Source organism: Tubulanus polymorphus, chromosome 2 (assembly GCF_964204645.1).
Source record: "Tubulanus polymorphus chromosome 2, tnTubPoly1.2, whole genome shotgun sequence".
Lineage (NCBI taxonomy): Eukaryota > Metazoa > Nemertea > Palaeonemertea > Tubulaniformes > Tubulanidae > Tubulanus > Tubulanus polymorphus.
In genome coordinates this window covers 6747024-6765601 of record NC_134026.1, presented here as the reverse complement: position 1 = coordinate 6765601, position 18578 = coordinate 6747024, and the positions used below count along the sequence as shown (strand labels likewise).

General features: G+C 36.1%; 2 protein-coding genes across 4 annotated transcripts; one reads left to right on the top strand and one right to left on the bottom strand.

Moving 5' to 3' along the window:
- On the bottom strand, nucleotides 1-12592 carry LOC141899717 (transcription initiation factor TFIID subunit 2-like). Of its 2 annotated transcripts, none has more exons than XM_074786184.1 (28): nucleotides 12440-12592; nucleotides 12267-12319; nucleotides 12114-12186; nucleotides 11899-11989; nucleotides 11251-11369; nucleotides 10866-11007; nucleotides 10379-10573; nucleotides 10141-10243; nucleotides 9923-10041; nucleotides 9386-9599; nucleotides 8796-8996; nucleotides 8339-8431; nucleotides 8073-8134; nucleotides 7861-7975; nucleotides 7497-7672; nucleotides 7193-7325; nucleotides 6477-6596; nucleotides 5311-5451; nucleotides 5118-5228; nucleotides 4952-5037; nucleotides 4388-4641; nucleotides 4034-4103; nucleotides 3654-3761; nucleotides 2992-3196; nucleotides 2347-2556; nucleotides 1759-1902; nucleotides 1134-1254; nucleotides 1-624 (listed from the first exon to the last, which is right to left on the bottom strand). In XM_074786184.1, the coding sequence occupies exons 1-28, from the start codon at nucleotides 12486-12488 to the stop codon at nucleotides 326-328; spliced, it is 3807 nt and encodes a 1268-aa protein (XP_074642285.1). In that variant the 5' UTR covers nucleotides 12489-12592; the 3' UTR covers nucleotides 1-325. The 2 variants fall into 2 exon arrangements, with proteins under 2 accessions (XP_074642285.1, XP_074642286.1); XM_074786185.1 differs by having other exon boundaries at nucleotides 2998-3196.
- A 260-nt stretch (nucleotides 12593-12852) lies between these two features.
- Nucleotides 12853-18371, top strand: LOC141898715 (small integral membrane protein 14-like). 2 transcript variants are annotated; one of them, XM_074784774.1, is made up of 5 exons: nucleotides 12853-12970; nucleotides 14185-14272; nucleotides 15925-15973; nucleotides 16277-16413; nucleotides 16801-18371. In XM_074784774.1, the coding sequence occupies exons 2-5, from the start codon at nucleotides 14204-14206 to the stop codon at nucleotides 16843-16845; spliced, it is 300 nt and encodes a 99-aa protein (XP_074640875.1). In that variant the 5' UTR covers nucleotides 12853-12970; nucleotides 14185-14203; the 3' UTR covers nucleotides 16846-18371. The 2 variants fall into 2 exon arrangements, with proteins under 2 accessions (XP_074640875.1, XP_074640874.1); XM_074784773.1 differs by having other exon boundaries at nucleotides 12853-12975.
- The last annotated feature ends 207 nt before the right edge of the window (nucleotides 18372-18578 follow it).

Here is an 18578-nt window from a genome sequence, read left to right as displayed (position 1 = left end):
TTTTACATAATTTACAATCTATACATAGATACAAAATCTGGACTTGGATGCACAGTTCTGAAAGTCAAATATTTGACTGAGGATCAAACCTTTCAACAACTGGGTCGAGGATGTGGATTTGACTCTTTCAGAGATCGAAAAAAATGAAAAATACATAAGTCAAAGATTGCAAACTGAATTCAGTTCCACAGCCACAGTGTCGCGAGTTAATAGTTCTTCGACTTTCGCAAGACAGAATTAGTTCAATATGATGTTTTAACTCTTTCAAATTCAAATTCTTACTGACAACAGCTGGAGCTGGATTACACAATAGTCATAGCAGAATCTACATAACTTCAAAATCAGGAGAACTTGCTGACCCGAAATCATATGGATCGGCTGATTTCGGCTCTTCGTGTTTCTCACTCGCAAATTTATCCGGTTTATCATGTTTATGTTTATGTTTGTGCTTATGTTTATTTTTCTTCTTTTTCTTCTTCGCTTTGTGCGGTTTCGATGTCGACGCGGACGTTTTACTGTCGTCGAAATCTTTATTCCTACTCGCATCGTCCATCGATAACGATAGTTTAGTCGGGAATAATTGTCCTTGGAAACTGGTCGGGAATATCATCTGATCATCACCACCTAGAAAAATACAGTTTGTAAATAAATCTATCGGTAATATGAATGATATAGATAGAGAAAGAACAGGCTCGATGAATGACCGGATATGATTAAAGATCAAAGAGATCATAGATCATGACAATAGATGGGGGTGTTGGGAGACAATCCCGATGTCTTTCTGTACCCACCACCCTAAGACAACCACCTCTGATTGGGTGTCGGGACGACCTGTTTCCATGCAAGGTGATATATATCTCTGGGTTCAGGTCTATACATATTTAATTCTATAATCAAAATATCACGAGATACAATCAAACTTGCGCAAGTCATCATCTGAATACGTCGTCACATTACTGAAATAAATTCTATTTGAGTCCCAATTTATTTATTTTTCTAATTCAATTCAGTGAATTTAAGTCATCATTTGGATATGTTATCATCCCACCTACAATGACTTAAACGAGTTTGACTGAAGTGTGAGGGCATGAGGACGAGTGGGTAGTTGGGAGTAGGTGTGAGGGGATACTGACCTCCAGCTGCTGAACTCGCCGATGAATCATCACTCAATCTGGACACGCTGTCCTCGTGTTTGAACGTGACACTCTGTTGTGTATCTGAACTACACGTGCTCTCATGTTCTATCAATTTCTTCTACAATTCAAAACACACATGAATTCATTCAATAGTCACAAATACTAGATCTACAGCAGGACCCTGTTCCATAGTTGTGCAAACACCAGAGTTAATGCATCTGTAGACTCACAACTGTTGAACGTTATCCTAAACATGATTTATTGGGAACTAAAACTAAGCAAACAGGGCCTACCACTTCAGGGCCAAGTTCTATACGAAAGTCTTTCGTTGAGAATATGACTCTTGAGTTCAATTAGTTCAATTTCTATTAGTTTGACTTTTGAGTAAAATCTTGCCTCACAACTGTGGGACTGGATGCAGATTGCGATACATGCTATAATTGGGATCATTCCTTTATTACGTACACATTAGGGGAGGGGGAGAGGGGTAAGTGCTATTGCGCACTGTAATGCTTAACGTATATGAAAAGCTGGTCGATTTTGCGTACAGGGGGGTTGAAAAAGTCAAATTTCATGCATGCGTAAAAATGAATGATATCATATCTAAATTTCATTATCTAACCTGAATGAATGATTCGGTAGTTGGCGTAGTATCAGGTTGAGATGTTGCCGCTGCTGCCGCTGCTGGAGGACTCGTCAAACTTTTCTTAGGCGACAAAGCAGATGTAACTACAACTTCTTCAGTCGCCACGGAAACATCCATCGGCTGCAAAATACAGATACATACCAGACTTAGCTATTTTACAGTAGCAGTCAAGTGAAGGATAACTGATCATACAGTAGACCCCAGTTGATTGTTGATTGCCTCAGATTATGCTGTATTATGCTGGTGCCTGGCCTGACAATATCTTACAAATTGCTCCAGGGCCCAGTTTCACGAAAAAGTGTAACTTTAAACGGTTAAGTTTGAACTGTTGTCCTCATTGAAGATATGAAGTAACCAATAGCAATTAGACCCAAAATTTGAGATGAACTTTTTTGTGAAACCCGGTTCTGAGGGTATTTATTGGTTTCACGAAATCTGAGGCAAGAGCACAGTCTACTGCTGTATATAAGTTAAAAAGTAACGCGAAATTCTTCTAATTTCCCCTCCTCCATGGATGAATGTCCCCAAACAAGTTCAAATGAGAATAAATCAGAGATTTCTTACTTCAACAATGACTTTAGGAGAATCGGATTGAGTTTTAACATGTAACTCTCTGCTCGTGGATGAGGTAAGAGGCGACGTCTCGATTCTAATCGGAGTTACAGATTTACGTTTCAGAATCAACTCGGGTTTTCGTGATTTGGCTGGAGAACAAGCATCGACGTCGATATCTAAATCATCTTCTTCGTCATCATAATCCATCGGGCTGAACGTCTAAAATATCAATATCGATACTGATTGAAATATCTTCAATAGTCTCCTCCGTAAAATAGAAAGATGTTAGTTTCATGAGGAATGTATTACAGGGGAGGATCTGTTGGTTGGACTCTGCAGGAGAACAAAGAAATGCAAAGGGAAAACTTTCTGTTGAGTTAGCCAAAATGGGGCTCTGGAAAGTTAAGAAATTTCAGTGCAATTTCCAGGCACATGAGTGACAACAATGAGAATATAAGTATGTATATTAGTCAAAGTCTTGTGCAGCTTCTTCATTAATTGCAGGACAAAAAAAAAATTGTTTTTCAAAACGGCATGGGAAAAGTGCCTCTTAAGCACATGCCCTTTGTGCTCCCACATGGAACTGCCCGTGCAGATTGTTTAAGTGGATAACTGTTCAACTTAGTGGATAACTGTTCAACTCTTGGTAGATACATTTACTTTAAACTGTGGTTTTTTTAATGCGGTTGGCGTAAGTATCGAGGTCTGACTAGTTTTCACTGATAATCGTTGATCTCTGTAATTAAGAACCATCACATTCTCGGGTATCGGCAGAACAGCCGGTCGCGATCTGCCATACAGCGTGAAATATAAATCAGCGATATCGCAACGTAATCGAGCATCGTGAAAAGCAAGAGCGCTGGAAAATAAATCAGAATCAAATTTGTGAATATTTCCTCAAACAGAACCATGACCGACTGGCCAATTTCATTCCGACACAAGCATTATTTTCCCCGACTTGAACTGCTAAGAATCCAATCAATAAACAGTCAAATACATGACATAGATGGAAATTGTTTTATTTCATGCCTGATCTAGCAAGCTCAACTAATTTCCCTGACTTTAAGCTTTTTTTTTTTACAAAATTCCCTGACTTTTTTTAAGAAAAGAAATTTTCCAGACTTTTCCCTGATTTCCAGGTAACAAGGCCAGCCTGCATGAACATGAATTTCTAAGCCCAGTCCCAGAGTGGCTCACCCAGTACATTTGACGCTAGAGCTTATGAAACTAAACCTCTACAACTAACCAAAGTTTTGCAGATTGACGATCAAAGGGTAGGACAGTGAGTCTGGATCGTATAAATACATTTGACTTACTTCATAAATCTCCACAGTCTGTGAACTAATTCTTCAGTATTTAATGGATTGTTGTCGTCCGCTCTTTCAAAAGGAGGTTTCTCTATTAACATCAGTAACAACTGATGCCTACAAAAACATGACAATGCATTACATTCAATCACATATTATGGATTTCATTTTGTTGTATTCCATTATATTAAACCATTGATAAGAACAGTCAGTGTTGTAAAGATAATATAAAGAATCCCCGCCCACAAAAAATGAAAAATAAGAGTATGAAATGTTTCCTCGGGCTAAAATTCATCTAGTATTTCCGACCGAACGTGACTATTAGGATAAACGTTGCATTTAACTATTAATAAGCTAAACGAAATATTTCAGTCTTGTTGTATTCTTACTTGACGTAGGATTCAGGATCATTTTCAATGATTTCTAACAACCAGTTCAACACTACGTTACTTTTCTCGACTGAAAGCGAAACATAAAGCATTCGAATTACGATCTCGATTCAAACAGATTTCCTAATAGCAGATAACAAGATAAAAATCTTCTATACACGCATTAAAAGTTTTAAGATTGATAATCTATCCAATCAAAATGTAATTAAAAAGACACAACGTTTTGATCTCACACTGGGGATCATCGTAAGGTGTGATCTGTGTATAGTGGATTTTTATCTTATCATCTGTTCTCCACGTTTGAGTGTGGTCATTCTACTATTTCCTCCCAGATACTGGTTTAAAAATACGAACCTTTAGTGTAATCGACGAGTGCTTCTAAAGCGGCGAGTCTCACATCGAGGAAATTGCCGTAACTAGCGTAACTCTGAAACAATGCGTAATCTCCATTCGGCAAATGTCCGTATTTCTGCATTTTACGTATGGCCTGCAAACAGCTGACCGTCACCGTGTATCTGTAACATGGCAGCAACTTCTCCAGATTCAAATATCTCACTATTTCATCCAACACTAATCGAGCTTCGTTCGACAATGATTCAACTGATGGCCTGAAATGAAATCAGATATCGTAATCAGTTTTTATTTCACCCGCACCCGATTCAATAAGATGAATATTGTGGAACATTGCCTCAGATTATCCCGTGCCCCAGATAACCTATTACGAATCCTGTTACTTTAATTCATCACGATAATGACCAATCCCTACTCCCACTGCCCTGAAACTTATGTATCTCAGAGAGAATTTATTGGCCCCACGAGATCCACTGCAAGCATAGTCTACTGTATAACATACGTACAATGGTAATCATTAAGACAAAAGGATGTATGTCTTAACAGACCTGTCCGTTGAAAACTTACCCTAACATTGAGACAGTGGCGACAGCTGGTGTCAATGTGTGCATTAAAGCATCGATCAGAGCTGCTCGATAATAATTATCTGAAAACTGATTTAATAATCATTTCATCAGAAACAAATCCAATTATGTTCAGATTATACAACACTTTTACTGCATGTATATAATACCTTATTCCTAACGTTGTCGGTGTACTTTAATAAATCTAGTAAAAAAGTTAGCACTTCAATGGGGCAAATATTGTGCGTATCCCGTAGCATCGCCATAGCAACCGGTATCGTCTACAAATAAAACAGCTAAGCTTTATTCAAATTCAACACGGTGTGAATTTCAATTCGGAGGATCAAACGAAAAGGTACGAACCTTTTGAAGGAAATAATGTTGAAAGTTTGTGAAGTTGTTCTGTTTGACGATAGTAGGGCAAGCGTGAGAACCGAACATCTTTCTGAATATCGTCATCATAGCGGGAGGACCAGACCACGATATAGCCATACTGTTAGCTACCTATAACGTTATTTGTAACACACGGTTTCATAAATATCCTTCAAGCCGTAGGTAGTTTTAAAATTACAGATTACAGGGTTCTTACAGATCAGAGAATCCAGAGTTTCCTGATATTTCTATAATTGGACCATATTTCCCAGATCGAATGACAGGATATCCCCAGTGAGGTTGTTTCTTATCAAGAGGTTCCTAGTGCCACTCGTCACCAACAAAAACCAAAAATTCAAATTTACTGACTTTTCAAGAGTTAGAATTCGCAGATTTTTCCCTGATCTGTAAGAATGCTGGAATCGAATATCTACTTTTGTTTCACTTTATTAGTAATAATCGAATACTGGAAAGGTGACAAATTATAATTGATATCAGCACAATGTTTAGACTAAATATCATCATTTTTCAGTTATTTGTCATGCAAGATTTGTGCATGATTCTTTCAAGACAAGAACAAATTAGCAGCATGTTTGATAAAATAAGAATGTTTACCTTTGTTTCAATTTGACACTAATAAATAAATACAGGAAAGGCGACAAATTTAATTTGATATTTGCACAATGTCTAAATGACTGAACATCAAAAATAGATGCCATCATAGCAAGATTTCCGCATAACTTAGGAGAAATACTCAAGACAAAAAATTAATCATACTTGATAAGAATGTCTACTTTTGTTTCACTTTGTCAGTAATTTAATTACTGGAAAGGCGACAAACTTAATTTAATATTTGCACAATGTTTAGACCAAATATAATCAGTTTTCAGATATTTGTCAAGCAAGATTTGTGCATGATTTTCTCAAGACAAGAACAACTTAGCAGCACAGTTAGTAAGATAAGAATGTCTACTTTTGTTTCACTTTGTCAGTAATCTAAATAATGGAAAGGCGACAAACTTAATCTAATATTTGCACAATGTTTAAATGACTGAACATCAATTTCAAATAAATGCCGTCATAGCAAGATTTGTGCATTACTTGGGAGAAATACTTGAGACAAAAAAATAGATGAGATTAATTCTGTAAATACAAACCCTTGATAAACAGAATGAAGCTTCCATTCGAACTCGGTAGAAACACTGATCACTCTCTATAGTATCGGTGAGAGCAATTCTAGTCTGAGGGGTCGGGTAAAGCTGTAACGCATGAACTGCCTAAAAATCAGACAATTAAGAGTCAACAATTAGAGAAATACATCAGATAAAAAGTCTAAGCTAAAATTGTATGAAATAATGAGTCTACTCTATGTGTCAAATGCAAGATATTTAAGGCAGGTATCAATTGGTTGCTCCCCAATTCCGATATTCTCTCCTGGCGTGTTCTTTCCAACCAGAATAAACTCTACCTATTCGGGAATCTGTTAACCCGATAGAAGCGGTTGGTAGAGAGTTAGTTATCCGGAATTTGTTATTCCTAAACTGGAATACATTCAATCGAAACCTGCCTTAGTCATCACGATTGATAGAACACTATATCCGTGTTTACGCGATGTAGAGAGAATCCCACAATTATAACGAAAAAGTCCGAAAATGTAATTTCGAGATAGTAGTTTATTTCAACGTTTCGACTATATCCTAATAGTCATCTTCTATTCCTGACGGTGACTATTAGGATATAGTCGAAACGTTGAAATAAACTACTATCTCGAAGTTACATTTTCGGACTTTTTCGTTATAATTGTGGGATTCTCTCTACATTCCCTTAGTCATATTTCAAACAGGGTTGATATTACTAGTAAATTGATATTTACCTCACTTTGAGCGACGACGTCTCTCTCATATCGTACTTGATATTGCCACATGAAATCAGGCTGTTCCCAACCGACTTCTCTTAATATTTCCATTTCAGGATCACATCTTAACCACAGAACCGGTGAATCAGCTCTACAAGTCAAATATCATGGTTTCAAAAATTCAAGATCCAAGTCAAATGACACAACTGTGGTTCCAGTTCTACAGTCATGAGTTAGAGTTAACTCTTTAGTTAGAATGAATTCATTTTCAGTGAGTTAACTCCGAGTCAAATCGCTTCACTGAATGCAGTATTCTACTTACTCCATTGCGCTAAGATCCATGTCAATTTCCTCGCCGGTCATCAGAGGTATTTTCTTCTTTTTATTCCTTCGACTTTTCGAATGACACGTGATTTCGAATCGGGTTTTGTTTTCTTCAATTTTAAACGTATGATTGAATGACCCATCTAATTCCTGTATGGTGACGGTTAGCGGGCCCTGTTTTAAATAAAATGCAACAAAGGGGTCAATAAACGTGTGTGAAATTGCTTCCAGGAGCTACCGCCCACATGAAATAAAACTCTCACAATTCATAAAATATCTTCTATTCTAACGGTATAACTCATTTTCTAACAGTTTCGGGATTTTTTCTGGATATTTCATCAATCATTTCTTATTCAACATACCACATATTTCATCGATCCTTTCGCGTTCATATCTTGCTTCAAATCGAGTTCAACTACGTTGCGTTTTCTGTTGAACACGAATGTACCAGAAAACCGGGCACAACCACTCTGCAATCTATCCACAAGTGGAAGTCAAGGAAATCAGAAATATTCAGACGATTTATCAACTTTGCAACAAGTATTCCTCAATGCGAGATATAATAAAAGGATACACCCATTGGTCTAAAAATGGTTGAATATCTTTTCCAGTGACGAGTGAAATGCATTTTGTGAACTGAAAGAAAACAAATTGATCATTCATAAATTCTTCATATCTATGTACATTGTAATCCATTTAAAAATGGTTTAAAAATGTATTGGCATATTACATTGTACGTGTACTATTCTATAATATAATGTCAAAAACAAGAACAAAGGAAAGAATGATTCGTCAACAAACAAGAGAACGATTGAGAAACATAGATTGATAAGAACTTACAGAACTCGTAGACAGTAACAGATTAGCCCAGGTATTTGTCATGAATTTCTGTTGAGCCGTGAGCAACGCCATGGATAAAAGTTTATTGAACACCTACGGGAAACGACACAAAATGAACAGCGAGTTAAATCTAAGTAAAATCTGAATCAAAACTTTACGAAACTGGGACATATCAATGGCGCTAAGTTGGAAGGGGCTCCCTTTTTGAAAGATATAATTACCAGGGTTCATAGCCTCAAGGCAAACCCAAATTCAAGGCTATTCAAGGCCACCCAAGAAGCCCTTTCAAGGCGTTTTCCCCTGTGAATCTTTTTATGGTAACATTTCCTAGCTTCATCCACTCAAAAACAATCAAAACCGACTTAACTTAATAAAGCTTTAGACGAAATTTCAGTTTATCTATAAAACCCAACTTATCTTCTTTCCAAACTGATACGAACAGTAATAGTGTTTTTACCTGAAGTATTAATTCTCTACCGATACGTAATTCCAACATGCGTATAACCAGCTGAGCTTTCAGTATGAACACGTCGATATACCGCGGTGAAACTGTGTGAGCATGTTTTATAGGGAAATATGTACAACTCTCTTTATTAGCAGACGGATCTAGAACGATTCCACAAACGTGTTTCTCGTAATTCTGTACTTTCTTCAGATCCTGAAATTCATTAAGTAAAAGAGGCACATACGTAGTTTCAATGGATATGAAAACTTGATATGCAGATTTTACTCCTGATAGCATATTTGGAATATCTAAGTTGGCGGATAAGATGTTTTGCATGAGCTGGCACTTTTCAAGAATCAAAATTTCCTGATTTTTCCCTATGAGTAAAAATTAATTTGGAATTTGCCTGATCTGTTAGAACCCTAATCATAGTACATGCAGAATGAAACACTCTAAAGGCCAAGGGGGAGAGACGATAGATGATATGACACACAAATCAGTCCTGAACAGAACCAAACAAGCTTCATAGCACTTTAAACAATAACTCTTCACAGGGACTAAAGTGCAGTAGACATCCATGGATACCTAGACAGATAACTTACTCTTGAGATTGCAAATCTGTATTCATTATTACCGAAAGCTTTCTTCACGTAAAGATTTCCTAAATAGCCGGATATACCCTTTACGAGCCACGCGTCGCACCACGTTTGAACGGGAATGAAACAGCCGAAAAACTGTTTAGCAACGGCTACAGCCATCGTTTTTCTAGAATGCATCGTTTGGTCGATGATCGCTGAGGAGTGAAGTAGATTCACACTAAAAATAGAAAGAGTACGACCTCAGTTGCATGAAAGTTAAAGACAATTGAAATTTATCATAGTGTTTATCCACCTCTTGATTCTTTTGACCCGAGGCATAAACAGTTTCACACAGTTAACAGATATCCTACGATCGAAGACTAAAAATTCAATGATCACTAATAAGTACATTGGGACCAAAACTTTTTCGACGTTTCTGAACATTATTGCTCCTGATAATGGTAAAGTTCCTAAGAATCGACCAAAACATTTTGGTCTCAATAAACTTTTGCATTTTCATTCTTCCATTTTGTTGGGTTTCGAGTTGTATAGAAAGATTACCTGAACACAGTCATTGTGGCGTACGGTTGACATTCGCTGTAAGCCTGATCTACGAACACTTGTTTATAAACTGAATACGGATAACGAACTGATAGCAATTCCTCGTAGAATTCGAATGCCTGCAGAAAAAGCAAAACGCGCAAGTTTATAAAGATCTTCAAAGGTACACTTTTGAATTCTAATCAAATGGATATTTCATCGAATCACTACTGGTATACCTCGTGAAGAAATGCAGTCGATTGTTTTAAAATCGGCATCAGATGTGGTAAACAGAAATGGGTGACTTCGTGCATGTTTTTATCGACAAGAATTTCAAACGGCCTGAAAATTTCAAACATCAATTTCGCTCTGATCAATATTTGACACACTTTTAGATGAGCAGGTAAAGAATTGCAGTAATCCCGTAAAAACTTATGAAAGTCACTGTTGTGTATTCGTTAAATGCTGTAAACATACCCTACTGCTAATCCAATATTCGGTGCTGGAGTTGGAGTAGATAAGAAATAATGGAATGTTTTTCTCTTCATGTCCGGAGTATAAATGACTTCGATGAGATCGCCACACGAGACTGCCGTCATTTCTTTACCTACGGTGTATTCTAGTTTCCACGTGCATGGCTCAGAGTACGTATCAATACATGGAAACCACAGTCTACAAATAAATATCATCATCTTTACATTTGGGATGAACATTTGAACCCAGTTAAGTCGTCGCATTACTTAAGTTGTCTCTAATTGAGAATCTAAATTTCAATTTATTGATTCTTTTTTGGATGTGTCATCTGTATTTTAGTCCAAATCTATATCTTCAAATCAATCTTCTAAGTATAAGTCATCAATTGGATATAAGATATCAACAAAATGATCGTCTCAACTACAATGACTTCAGCAGCAAGTTTGAAGATTGTTTTTTGTGTCCCCAAGTTAGGTTAGCCTTTCCTTACCTTGAAGAATTCTCATATCCGTAAGAAAAGAAATGGGCTGCTTTTTCACTGAGAGATCCTTCGATGTTAGGTACGACAAACTGTATTCCTCCTTTAGGATTCTCCAGAGAGAATTCGATATTAACTCTAAGTGTTCCTAAACCTGTGCAAATAGACAGAGTTAACTTAGAAATTACCCACTGAATTGATAAACCCCTGATATTAAATCATAGGAGTCAAAATTAAACAATTTCAATTCTATACTTTTTATATTCTGGACTCAGGACAGTTGCGCAGTCCTAGGTTATAACTTGAAAATAAAGTCCAACCAGAAGAAATGAACTGATTTCTAAATTTGTCGATTCAGGATTTTAAGCAATGGTTTTAGGATGGAGATAAGACTTACCCGAGATACAGGGGAAGACGTCAGGCGGAATTCTGATCGTAATTTCACCGTTTGTTTTATTAGGATCGACCGTACTGACTGCAGTCGCGTGACAACTCTCAAAGAAATCCAGATTACGCCTGAAAATAGATATCACTGACGAAATACAGTTTGACTAAGTATCTAGCTATCATTTCCCAACCGTAACAATAACTGGTATTCAGACTACAGTTTGACCCGAGTCACCTCTAACTGAGCTTCACTTTTGTAAATTAAATATAGGATACAGTTTCATAACTCAGGTAAGTTAATCATAGATGTTTTTAGTTTAGATTTCTAACCAAGACCTTTGGAACCAAGAACTGTAGAAGCAAACACATGCTGTAATGATACATGTAGTGTCAGGAGACCCAGTTCCACAGTTCTAGAGTTAACGTTGGTGATGAAATAATCAATTCTCTTTAAACTCTCACACTTAGTCAACAACTGTAGACCTGAATCAAATTCATTTCAGCTCTAGGGTTTAACATGTTGAACAGTAATATTAGTTATAGATTGTTTCCTATACTACTGAATGTTTCAAGTTGAAGTGGAGACTGGTTGAAACTGAATATCAAACAGTAATATAAGTTAATGTTTAGATTTTTTCCTACATAGCCTAATACTCACTGTTTAATGTCTCCCTGACAAATTTCTAATGCAGGATCATTGTATAAAAACTGCTCCACTTTAAAATCATTGATCGATATTCTGTAAATTCCTATTATAAACAAAACAGTTCAGAAAAACAACTATAATTTCATCCCAAGACATTTTTGGAAATTTATATCGGCGCTTGATTTCTTTGGCTTCGCTTGAAAGTAATTTTTTTTTTTAAAGGATACGACATTGTTTACAGTTGATTTTGATTCTACGCAAATCAGTTTTCATCGGATGAAGTTGCATTTCGACGTAGCCCTAAAAATGTAGATAAAAACTTTAGAAATTGGAAACAAACAGGGACGTGTTCAGATGATGACTCTCTCTTTCTCTCTTACCACTAGAGACTTGTTTTCAAAGTTGACTCCAGTGAGACATAGCGTTTGATGAGCTGAAAATAATCAACAACACAAAACATCAAACCGAGAAATTTCAGTCTGGTTTCAGTCGGTAAATAATACGATCAGAGACAGCCGAAATTAAACAGTTTTCTCTGATTAATGAAACTCACCGAGTCGATAGGGTCGACTGCCATCGCCTCCCTTCCCATCCTTCTTCATCTTAAACACCCGTTTAGTTCTGCTCGACCATACAGCTGGCGTCCAAAAAACAACAACAAGTTAATTTCGCGTCGGTTCAAAAAAAATCTATGGACGCCGCCATTTTGAACGGTAGCGCCTATAGGTCGGATGAGGACTTAACACTATAAGCTAAATACGGACTCATAAGCACGGAACGTGGATTCCTCAGATTTCTATATAACAATCTATTCATTATACAGACTTTTTGATGTCTTCACAAATTTCATTAAATATACGAATTGAATTAATTAATTTAAGGGTCGTTTTAAGATGCACGTCATAAGATGGATTTCCGCAATTATTTCCGTGACGTATCAGGGAATCCCAGGGAATTCCACTTCCGCATCCGGGGCATCAGTTTATCAAAACATCAAGAATTGTTGTCACTTTTTCATTTGTCAGATTTTTCGTGCTATATCGTAAATGGGAACATAATCGGATAATTCATTGAAGATAAATAAGTAAGGTCAGTTTATAGTTACCTTATGTCAGTGTCTGTCTGTTGTTTTTTGGCCATGTTGGCTTTCAAAATCGAGTGTCAGAGCTACTGCTGTGGTGACTGTCGTGTGTGGTAAATATTAGTCAGTAACGACTGTGTCTGTGGTTTAGTTTCACGATCGGATATTTTCACAAACCACATACGGTACACACTGTTGGTATAAGCTCGTCCGCTTACCACCAACGATTAGGTAACTTACTACTGCCGTGCTGGTGCATGGTGGATCCCTAGTCAGTAACCTGTCTGTGGTTTAGTTTCACAATCGGATATTTTCACAAACCACAGTCAGGAATGGGAAGGTCATTTTTGTATGAAATCTTCGTCAGCCAATTTGACTGACGAGTAATTTGCCTGGCATTTCATTGTCTCTAAAGATATCCGTCTATTTTTTGTTGTAATCGAGGCACAACAGATTCGTAGTTTGTCTGATACCTATAACACCTCACCTGATGATCTTAATCCATGTGCAAATCGGCCGTAAAGTGAGAGTAAATTTCCGTCGGGTCAACGGCTGCCATTTTGAAAATTACTGGAGGTGCTGGCACCTGTGGACTGAGGCCAGGACAACAGCACAAACTAACGAAGCGAGACGACGAAATTGAAAAAAATTAAGAAATCAACACTTATTCACATTTTTCTTTTACCTGAATTTATTATTTCATTATTTATTATGGAAAACCTGAAGATTTGAAATATAAGTTGGAAATCCATCAAAAATAAAAATTGTCGTTTCGTCTTGGAAATTTTATATAAATCCTTGTAGGTCCCCTTGTCTTATCATGCCACATGTGCAATACAGAGAAATGGCGGCCAATGGCGAAATTGGTGGAGAAATTAATTAATTTCTCAAATTAATGTTGATTAACCACTCGAAACATACATAAAATTGGATTATTTCGAAAGGTACCTGTGTTAGTTTGTGATTTAAGCCATTAATTGTGGACTGAAGTGAATAGAAAGTATATTTTTGAAGTGTTACTTTTTTCAACCGTGTTTTGGTCCTTGTCATCCCTAACGTTGGTATAAGCCCATCCGATTATAAAAAGCTTACCACCAACGATTAGGTAACTAACTAGGTGGATCCCGTGCGTGGAGGATAAGTTCAATAAGTTCACTCAGAGACTCGGCTACAATCATAGAAAATTGACAGTGCCATTATTTCTACATTTATTTCAGACTTAGATAATCTGTTAAGATGTCAGATTTCGATCCGTGTGAGTGTGTGTGGAACCATGAGCACGCGATGAGACGCCTTCTTAATTTGGTGAGTGTAACGCAGTGTATCGAAATGTTCATACTGATGATGACAGTCTCATAATCATTGACCTTTCGGAAGTACCTCAAACTCTCGTATTTACTGTCCTTTACTGCTATTTAGAATAAAAGAAACTTACTGATACAGAGATATGGTACAGAAATGTATAGGCTCCAAACTTATAATGATTTTCATTTAGGTCTAGTCTGAATACTAGCTAAAAATAGCAGCATCTGTTGGGTTATACACTTCACTGTAAATTTCGAAGTCAACATGTCCAATGTTTCAATCCTAAGGTCAAATCTTTATCAAGAAATATTGAATTGGGTCCAGTACACCCATCTTGTTTCTGGAACAACAGCTATACTAATTCTTTCACTAATTGTCATTGCAATGAATATGCCAAAAGTTCCCTAGGCATAAAACAATTGTGAAATGAAATGAAATAGGCCTTTGTAGGTACAATTAACATTCCCACATCTTTCAAAAATATAGTTTCTTTCCTCTGATGAAATTATCGCTAGGTAGAGATTTGAAATATTATGTTGTTCATTGATTATCTTAGTTGAATAATAGACCTATAGCGTAGCGTAGTGAACTGACGGCGTCATCGCATCATAGAACATGTCATTCATTCCACGTCAATTCAGTCAATCTGTGGCGACAGCTTTTTAATTCTTCTCTTGTCTCTCCGTGGTTCGATATTACTGATGCAATCATTTCTCATATGACAAAATACTGAAAACTGATTAGAATTGTTTTCGCATTTTGTCTCAAGTGTCACAAATAAATTAAAATCAGATTTTTGGTTTAGTTTCTATATTGGTTACTTCATGTTTTCAAACGACAACAATTCAAACTTTATAATTTTCTTATGAAACTGGACCCCCTGGTTGTATTCATATTTTAGATTTCTCCTAACTTGTGTAAATATACAATGATGGTTTGTTATGGAATGTCCTGTCATGCTGTGATTGGTTGGATTTTATCCCAGGCACATCATGCGCTTGCATTAACGATCCTCCTGTATTCATTTTTAATTCAGCTGAGTAATCAATTAAACAGCACTAAATACCCTCGGATGAAGATTTTAATGAAAACGACATCACCATCCGATTTAATTGTTCAAAAGTCTTCTTGAAATTTGACGTGATACAGTTTATTTTGAAATGCTGCAATTTTTACGTGTGGTTTGTTGAAGCCAATGTAGTCTAACTGTGTGATACATAATGAATAGAAAATAGATTCCCCACACCAATGATAGTAATAGAGATCATATGATGTAATTTACTATTTTTTTTACATGATATACATTGTGTACCAATTGTTGTAAAGAGAGTCAAATAGAAATAGGACCCCACCCTATGTTAGACTTTAGAAATCACTTGGAATGAAACTCTTAGGGTTGAGTTTTCCGGCATATTTAATGCTGTAGTTATAATATTGGATTTAAAAGTGAATCTACAGAACATGCAGCTATTGAGAATTTTTTAGCAATTGTATATATGAGATATATGTTATTGCAAATAAACGACATTCTAATGAAAAAGTTGAGGAAAAAAATACACTGTAGTTATGACAAACAAATTCTAGAAATATTTGCTGTAGGCCTTTATGTATAATATTTGATTTTAATGATATTTTATTGTGCTTTTAAACAGTTGAGGAATTCACAGTCAACATGTACTGATAATCAGTGTTTACAGGAATGTAAGTAGTCAAAAACATCAATGCAAAAATGGTTCAGATCTTGATCAATTAAATTTGTTAGAGAACCAAAAATAGTTTTTTCCCATGGCCAGTTATTGCTGGAAAGTTGGTTTAAGTGGTCAACTGGTGAATAAATGCCACAGTGACAGTTGAAATTACATTGGTTACAATGGAATTTAGTTCTAACGTACTCTTTCTAACCACCTTTTGAGAAACCGACTCGTCTGTCTGGGTCTATGTTATAACGCAATTAAGATGACTTTATGAAATGATTAACCGATCGTTTTGGCTGTTTGTTTTCAGTACCTGGTCCAGATAGTCCTGATGCAGGATATAGTACGATGATGCTGATGATGATAGGATGGATAGTTGTCGCTACGGCCTTGTTCTTACTTCGTCCGAATTCCCTACGAAACAGCGGTGGAAAACCTAGCAATAATGTATGACAATTTATTTCATGACATTCTCTTGAATGTGTCGTAGGCCTTGATCGTGTATTATGTTCTCCATAGGCTAGGATTTGAGGAGAGCTGCATTCATTCTTCAGTTTAATAATATGGACACCAAACGCAAGCTTTTCGAGTTTTGGGGTTTGCCTGAAATCAGGCGAAAAATGAAGCTTAATCTCGCATTTTCAAACCTCTTATAGAGATCGCTTAATGGATATTCCATTTGCAAATGCTTGTTTCAACTGTTCCATACATGAGTAATATTGATTTGACTTGTTTGAAAGGTGTTGTTAAGGACTTAATATTCCCCTTGATAACTGATAAATTTTAAGGACATTTTCTTTCACTGATTGAATGTTTCTATTTTCTCAATTTCAGGGACCAAGCAATGATAACCCTCCTCCACCGCCAGCAATTCATTAAACCGTACCGCGTTTGGATTTAACCAGATGGAAAAAAAAACATGAGGATTGGAAATCATATTTTACATTTTACAATTTAAAGGCAACGTCGATGATTTGTCGGTTTTGGGAATCATTACAACATATTTGAATAGTTTATCGACCACCATCTCAATCATGTTCATCGTTTCATCAAAAATCAAATACAAGGAAAGGGATTCGTTTGTGATCATTATTATTTCATTCTTCCGATGTTTTTTTTAAACGTTAAATCATTGCCAAAAATGTCACACGTTTCGGGCAGATGTCACTGGACAATATGTTCTGGGCAATTTAATTTTAGGCATTTAATTAAAGAAGTGATTTATGATAATTGTTTTTTTAATTGATTATCAACTTAAATTTATCTAATAATATACAATGTATCCATCCACTTTTTCTCTGGGGCTTCACCCTATAGTTAATGCTAGAACTTAAGAACTTGTGCAACTGTGATGATTTAAAACAGCAAGCAAAAAACTTGAGAGATAACTGTTAACTCATTTAGAGAGATAACAGTTTAACTTGAAAATAGCCATTCAAATCCGAGATAACTGTTTTACCCAAGAGAATAGTTTTACTTAAGAGATAACAGTTTAACTTGAAGATAACCATTTATCTTGGAAATTTGTTGAAATATTTTCCTGAACTTTTAGATAATCGTATTCGGATTGCTCTCAAGCAGGACAAATTCTTTTCAGTCCTTCAGTTGCTGAAGTCAGATCTCTCCACCGTGGACTCCACTGCAGAGTTCAGTGTACTTTCATTGATGAAACTAAGTTCGAATTTTCAAGATTATTTCTTAGAGAATATTACACTGTTATTCTTCCACGTTGATGATAGTTTACTGGTTTGATATTTGGATTAATTCATTTAAGGTATCTGTTGAATGTACGCTTTGTATTTGAAAGAAATGTACACTCAATATACAGTGTATAACATTCTGTGTTAAACAGTGTAATTAGAGTTAAGGAGTGACATCTGTTCCAGATGTTTTTTCAACAGCTTGGTCTAAAATTTCGATCTATAATCGAGCATCAATCATTGATGAATTATATTGGACGCAATGTTGCAGTTCAACAAATTTGAATTAAATCAATTCTGTTGAACTCAATTTTGATGAGAACCTGATAAACCGACGCAACCCGGCTATATTTGTTTTGTTTTTGTTTTATTTTTTCTGTTCCTTTTGTTATAAATGTGAATAATACGAGAAAAAACCTTCCATTTCTAAAACTGTGTATCTATACATGTATATATATATTAGATAATATATATATAGCTAAAAACTAAAAAATTTGAACTCTAACTATTTTGCACCGGTTAATCGAATATAAACCAGTCCCATTTTGTCAGTGAAAATTTTTTTGCCAGTTTAGAAATTGTCAGTGGATTATTAAAATATCGTTTGTTTATGGGGAATACTACTGCGAATGTTTTTGTACTTAGAATCTGAAATTTCTCGCTCTACTTTCTGTTATTCTCATTAATGTAATAAATCTGGTTTTGGGATTTAAAAGACATCTTGGAATTTTCTCTCTACGTACGAGTCGGTAACCAGGATTCGTACTACATCTGAGTTCCATCACTCGTCAAGGGATTCGAACTCACTACCTCTTCATCCATCAGGTTGGCTTTCGAATTCTACGCCCACCTGCATTCAAGCCCGGCAACCAGTCTAGTTCTAGCAATTTGGTTCCTCTGTTATTTGATAGA

Bases quoted from the DNA above. Each gene is read 5' to 3' on its own strand.
- LOC141899717 (XM_074786184.1), bottom strand. From the start codon at position 12,488: ATGAAGAAGGATGGGAAGGGAGGCGATGGCAGTCGACCCTATCGACTC. The intron at 10,574-10,865 runs GTAAGGAAAGGC...ATTTATTTGTAG, and splicing joins GGATATGAGAATTCTTCAAG to ACTGTGGTTTCCATGTATTG. The intron at 8,135-8,338 runs GTAAGTTCTTAT...GTTTTCTTTCAG, and splicing joins TGTTACTGTCTACGAGTTCT to TTCACAAAATGCATTTCACT.
- LOC141898715 (XM_074784774.1), top strand. From the start codon at position 14,204: ATGTCAGATTTCGATCCGTGTGAGTGTGTGTGGAACCATGAGCACGCG. The intron at 15,974-16,276 runs GTAAGTAGTCAA...GTTTGTTTTCAG, and splicing joins TAATCAGTGTTTACAGGAAT to TACCTGGTCCAGATAGTCCT. The intron at 16,414-16,800 runs GTATGACAATTT...TCTCAATTTCAG, and splicing joins GTGGAAAACCTAGCAATAAT to GGACCAAGCAATGATAACCC.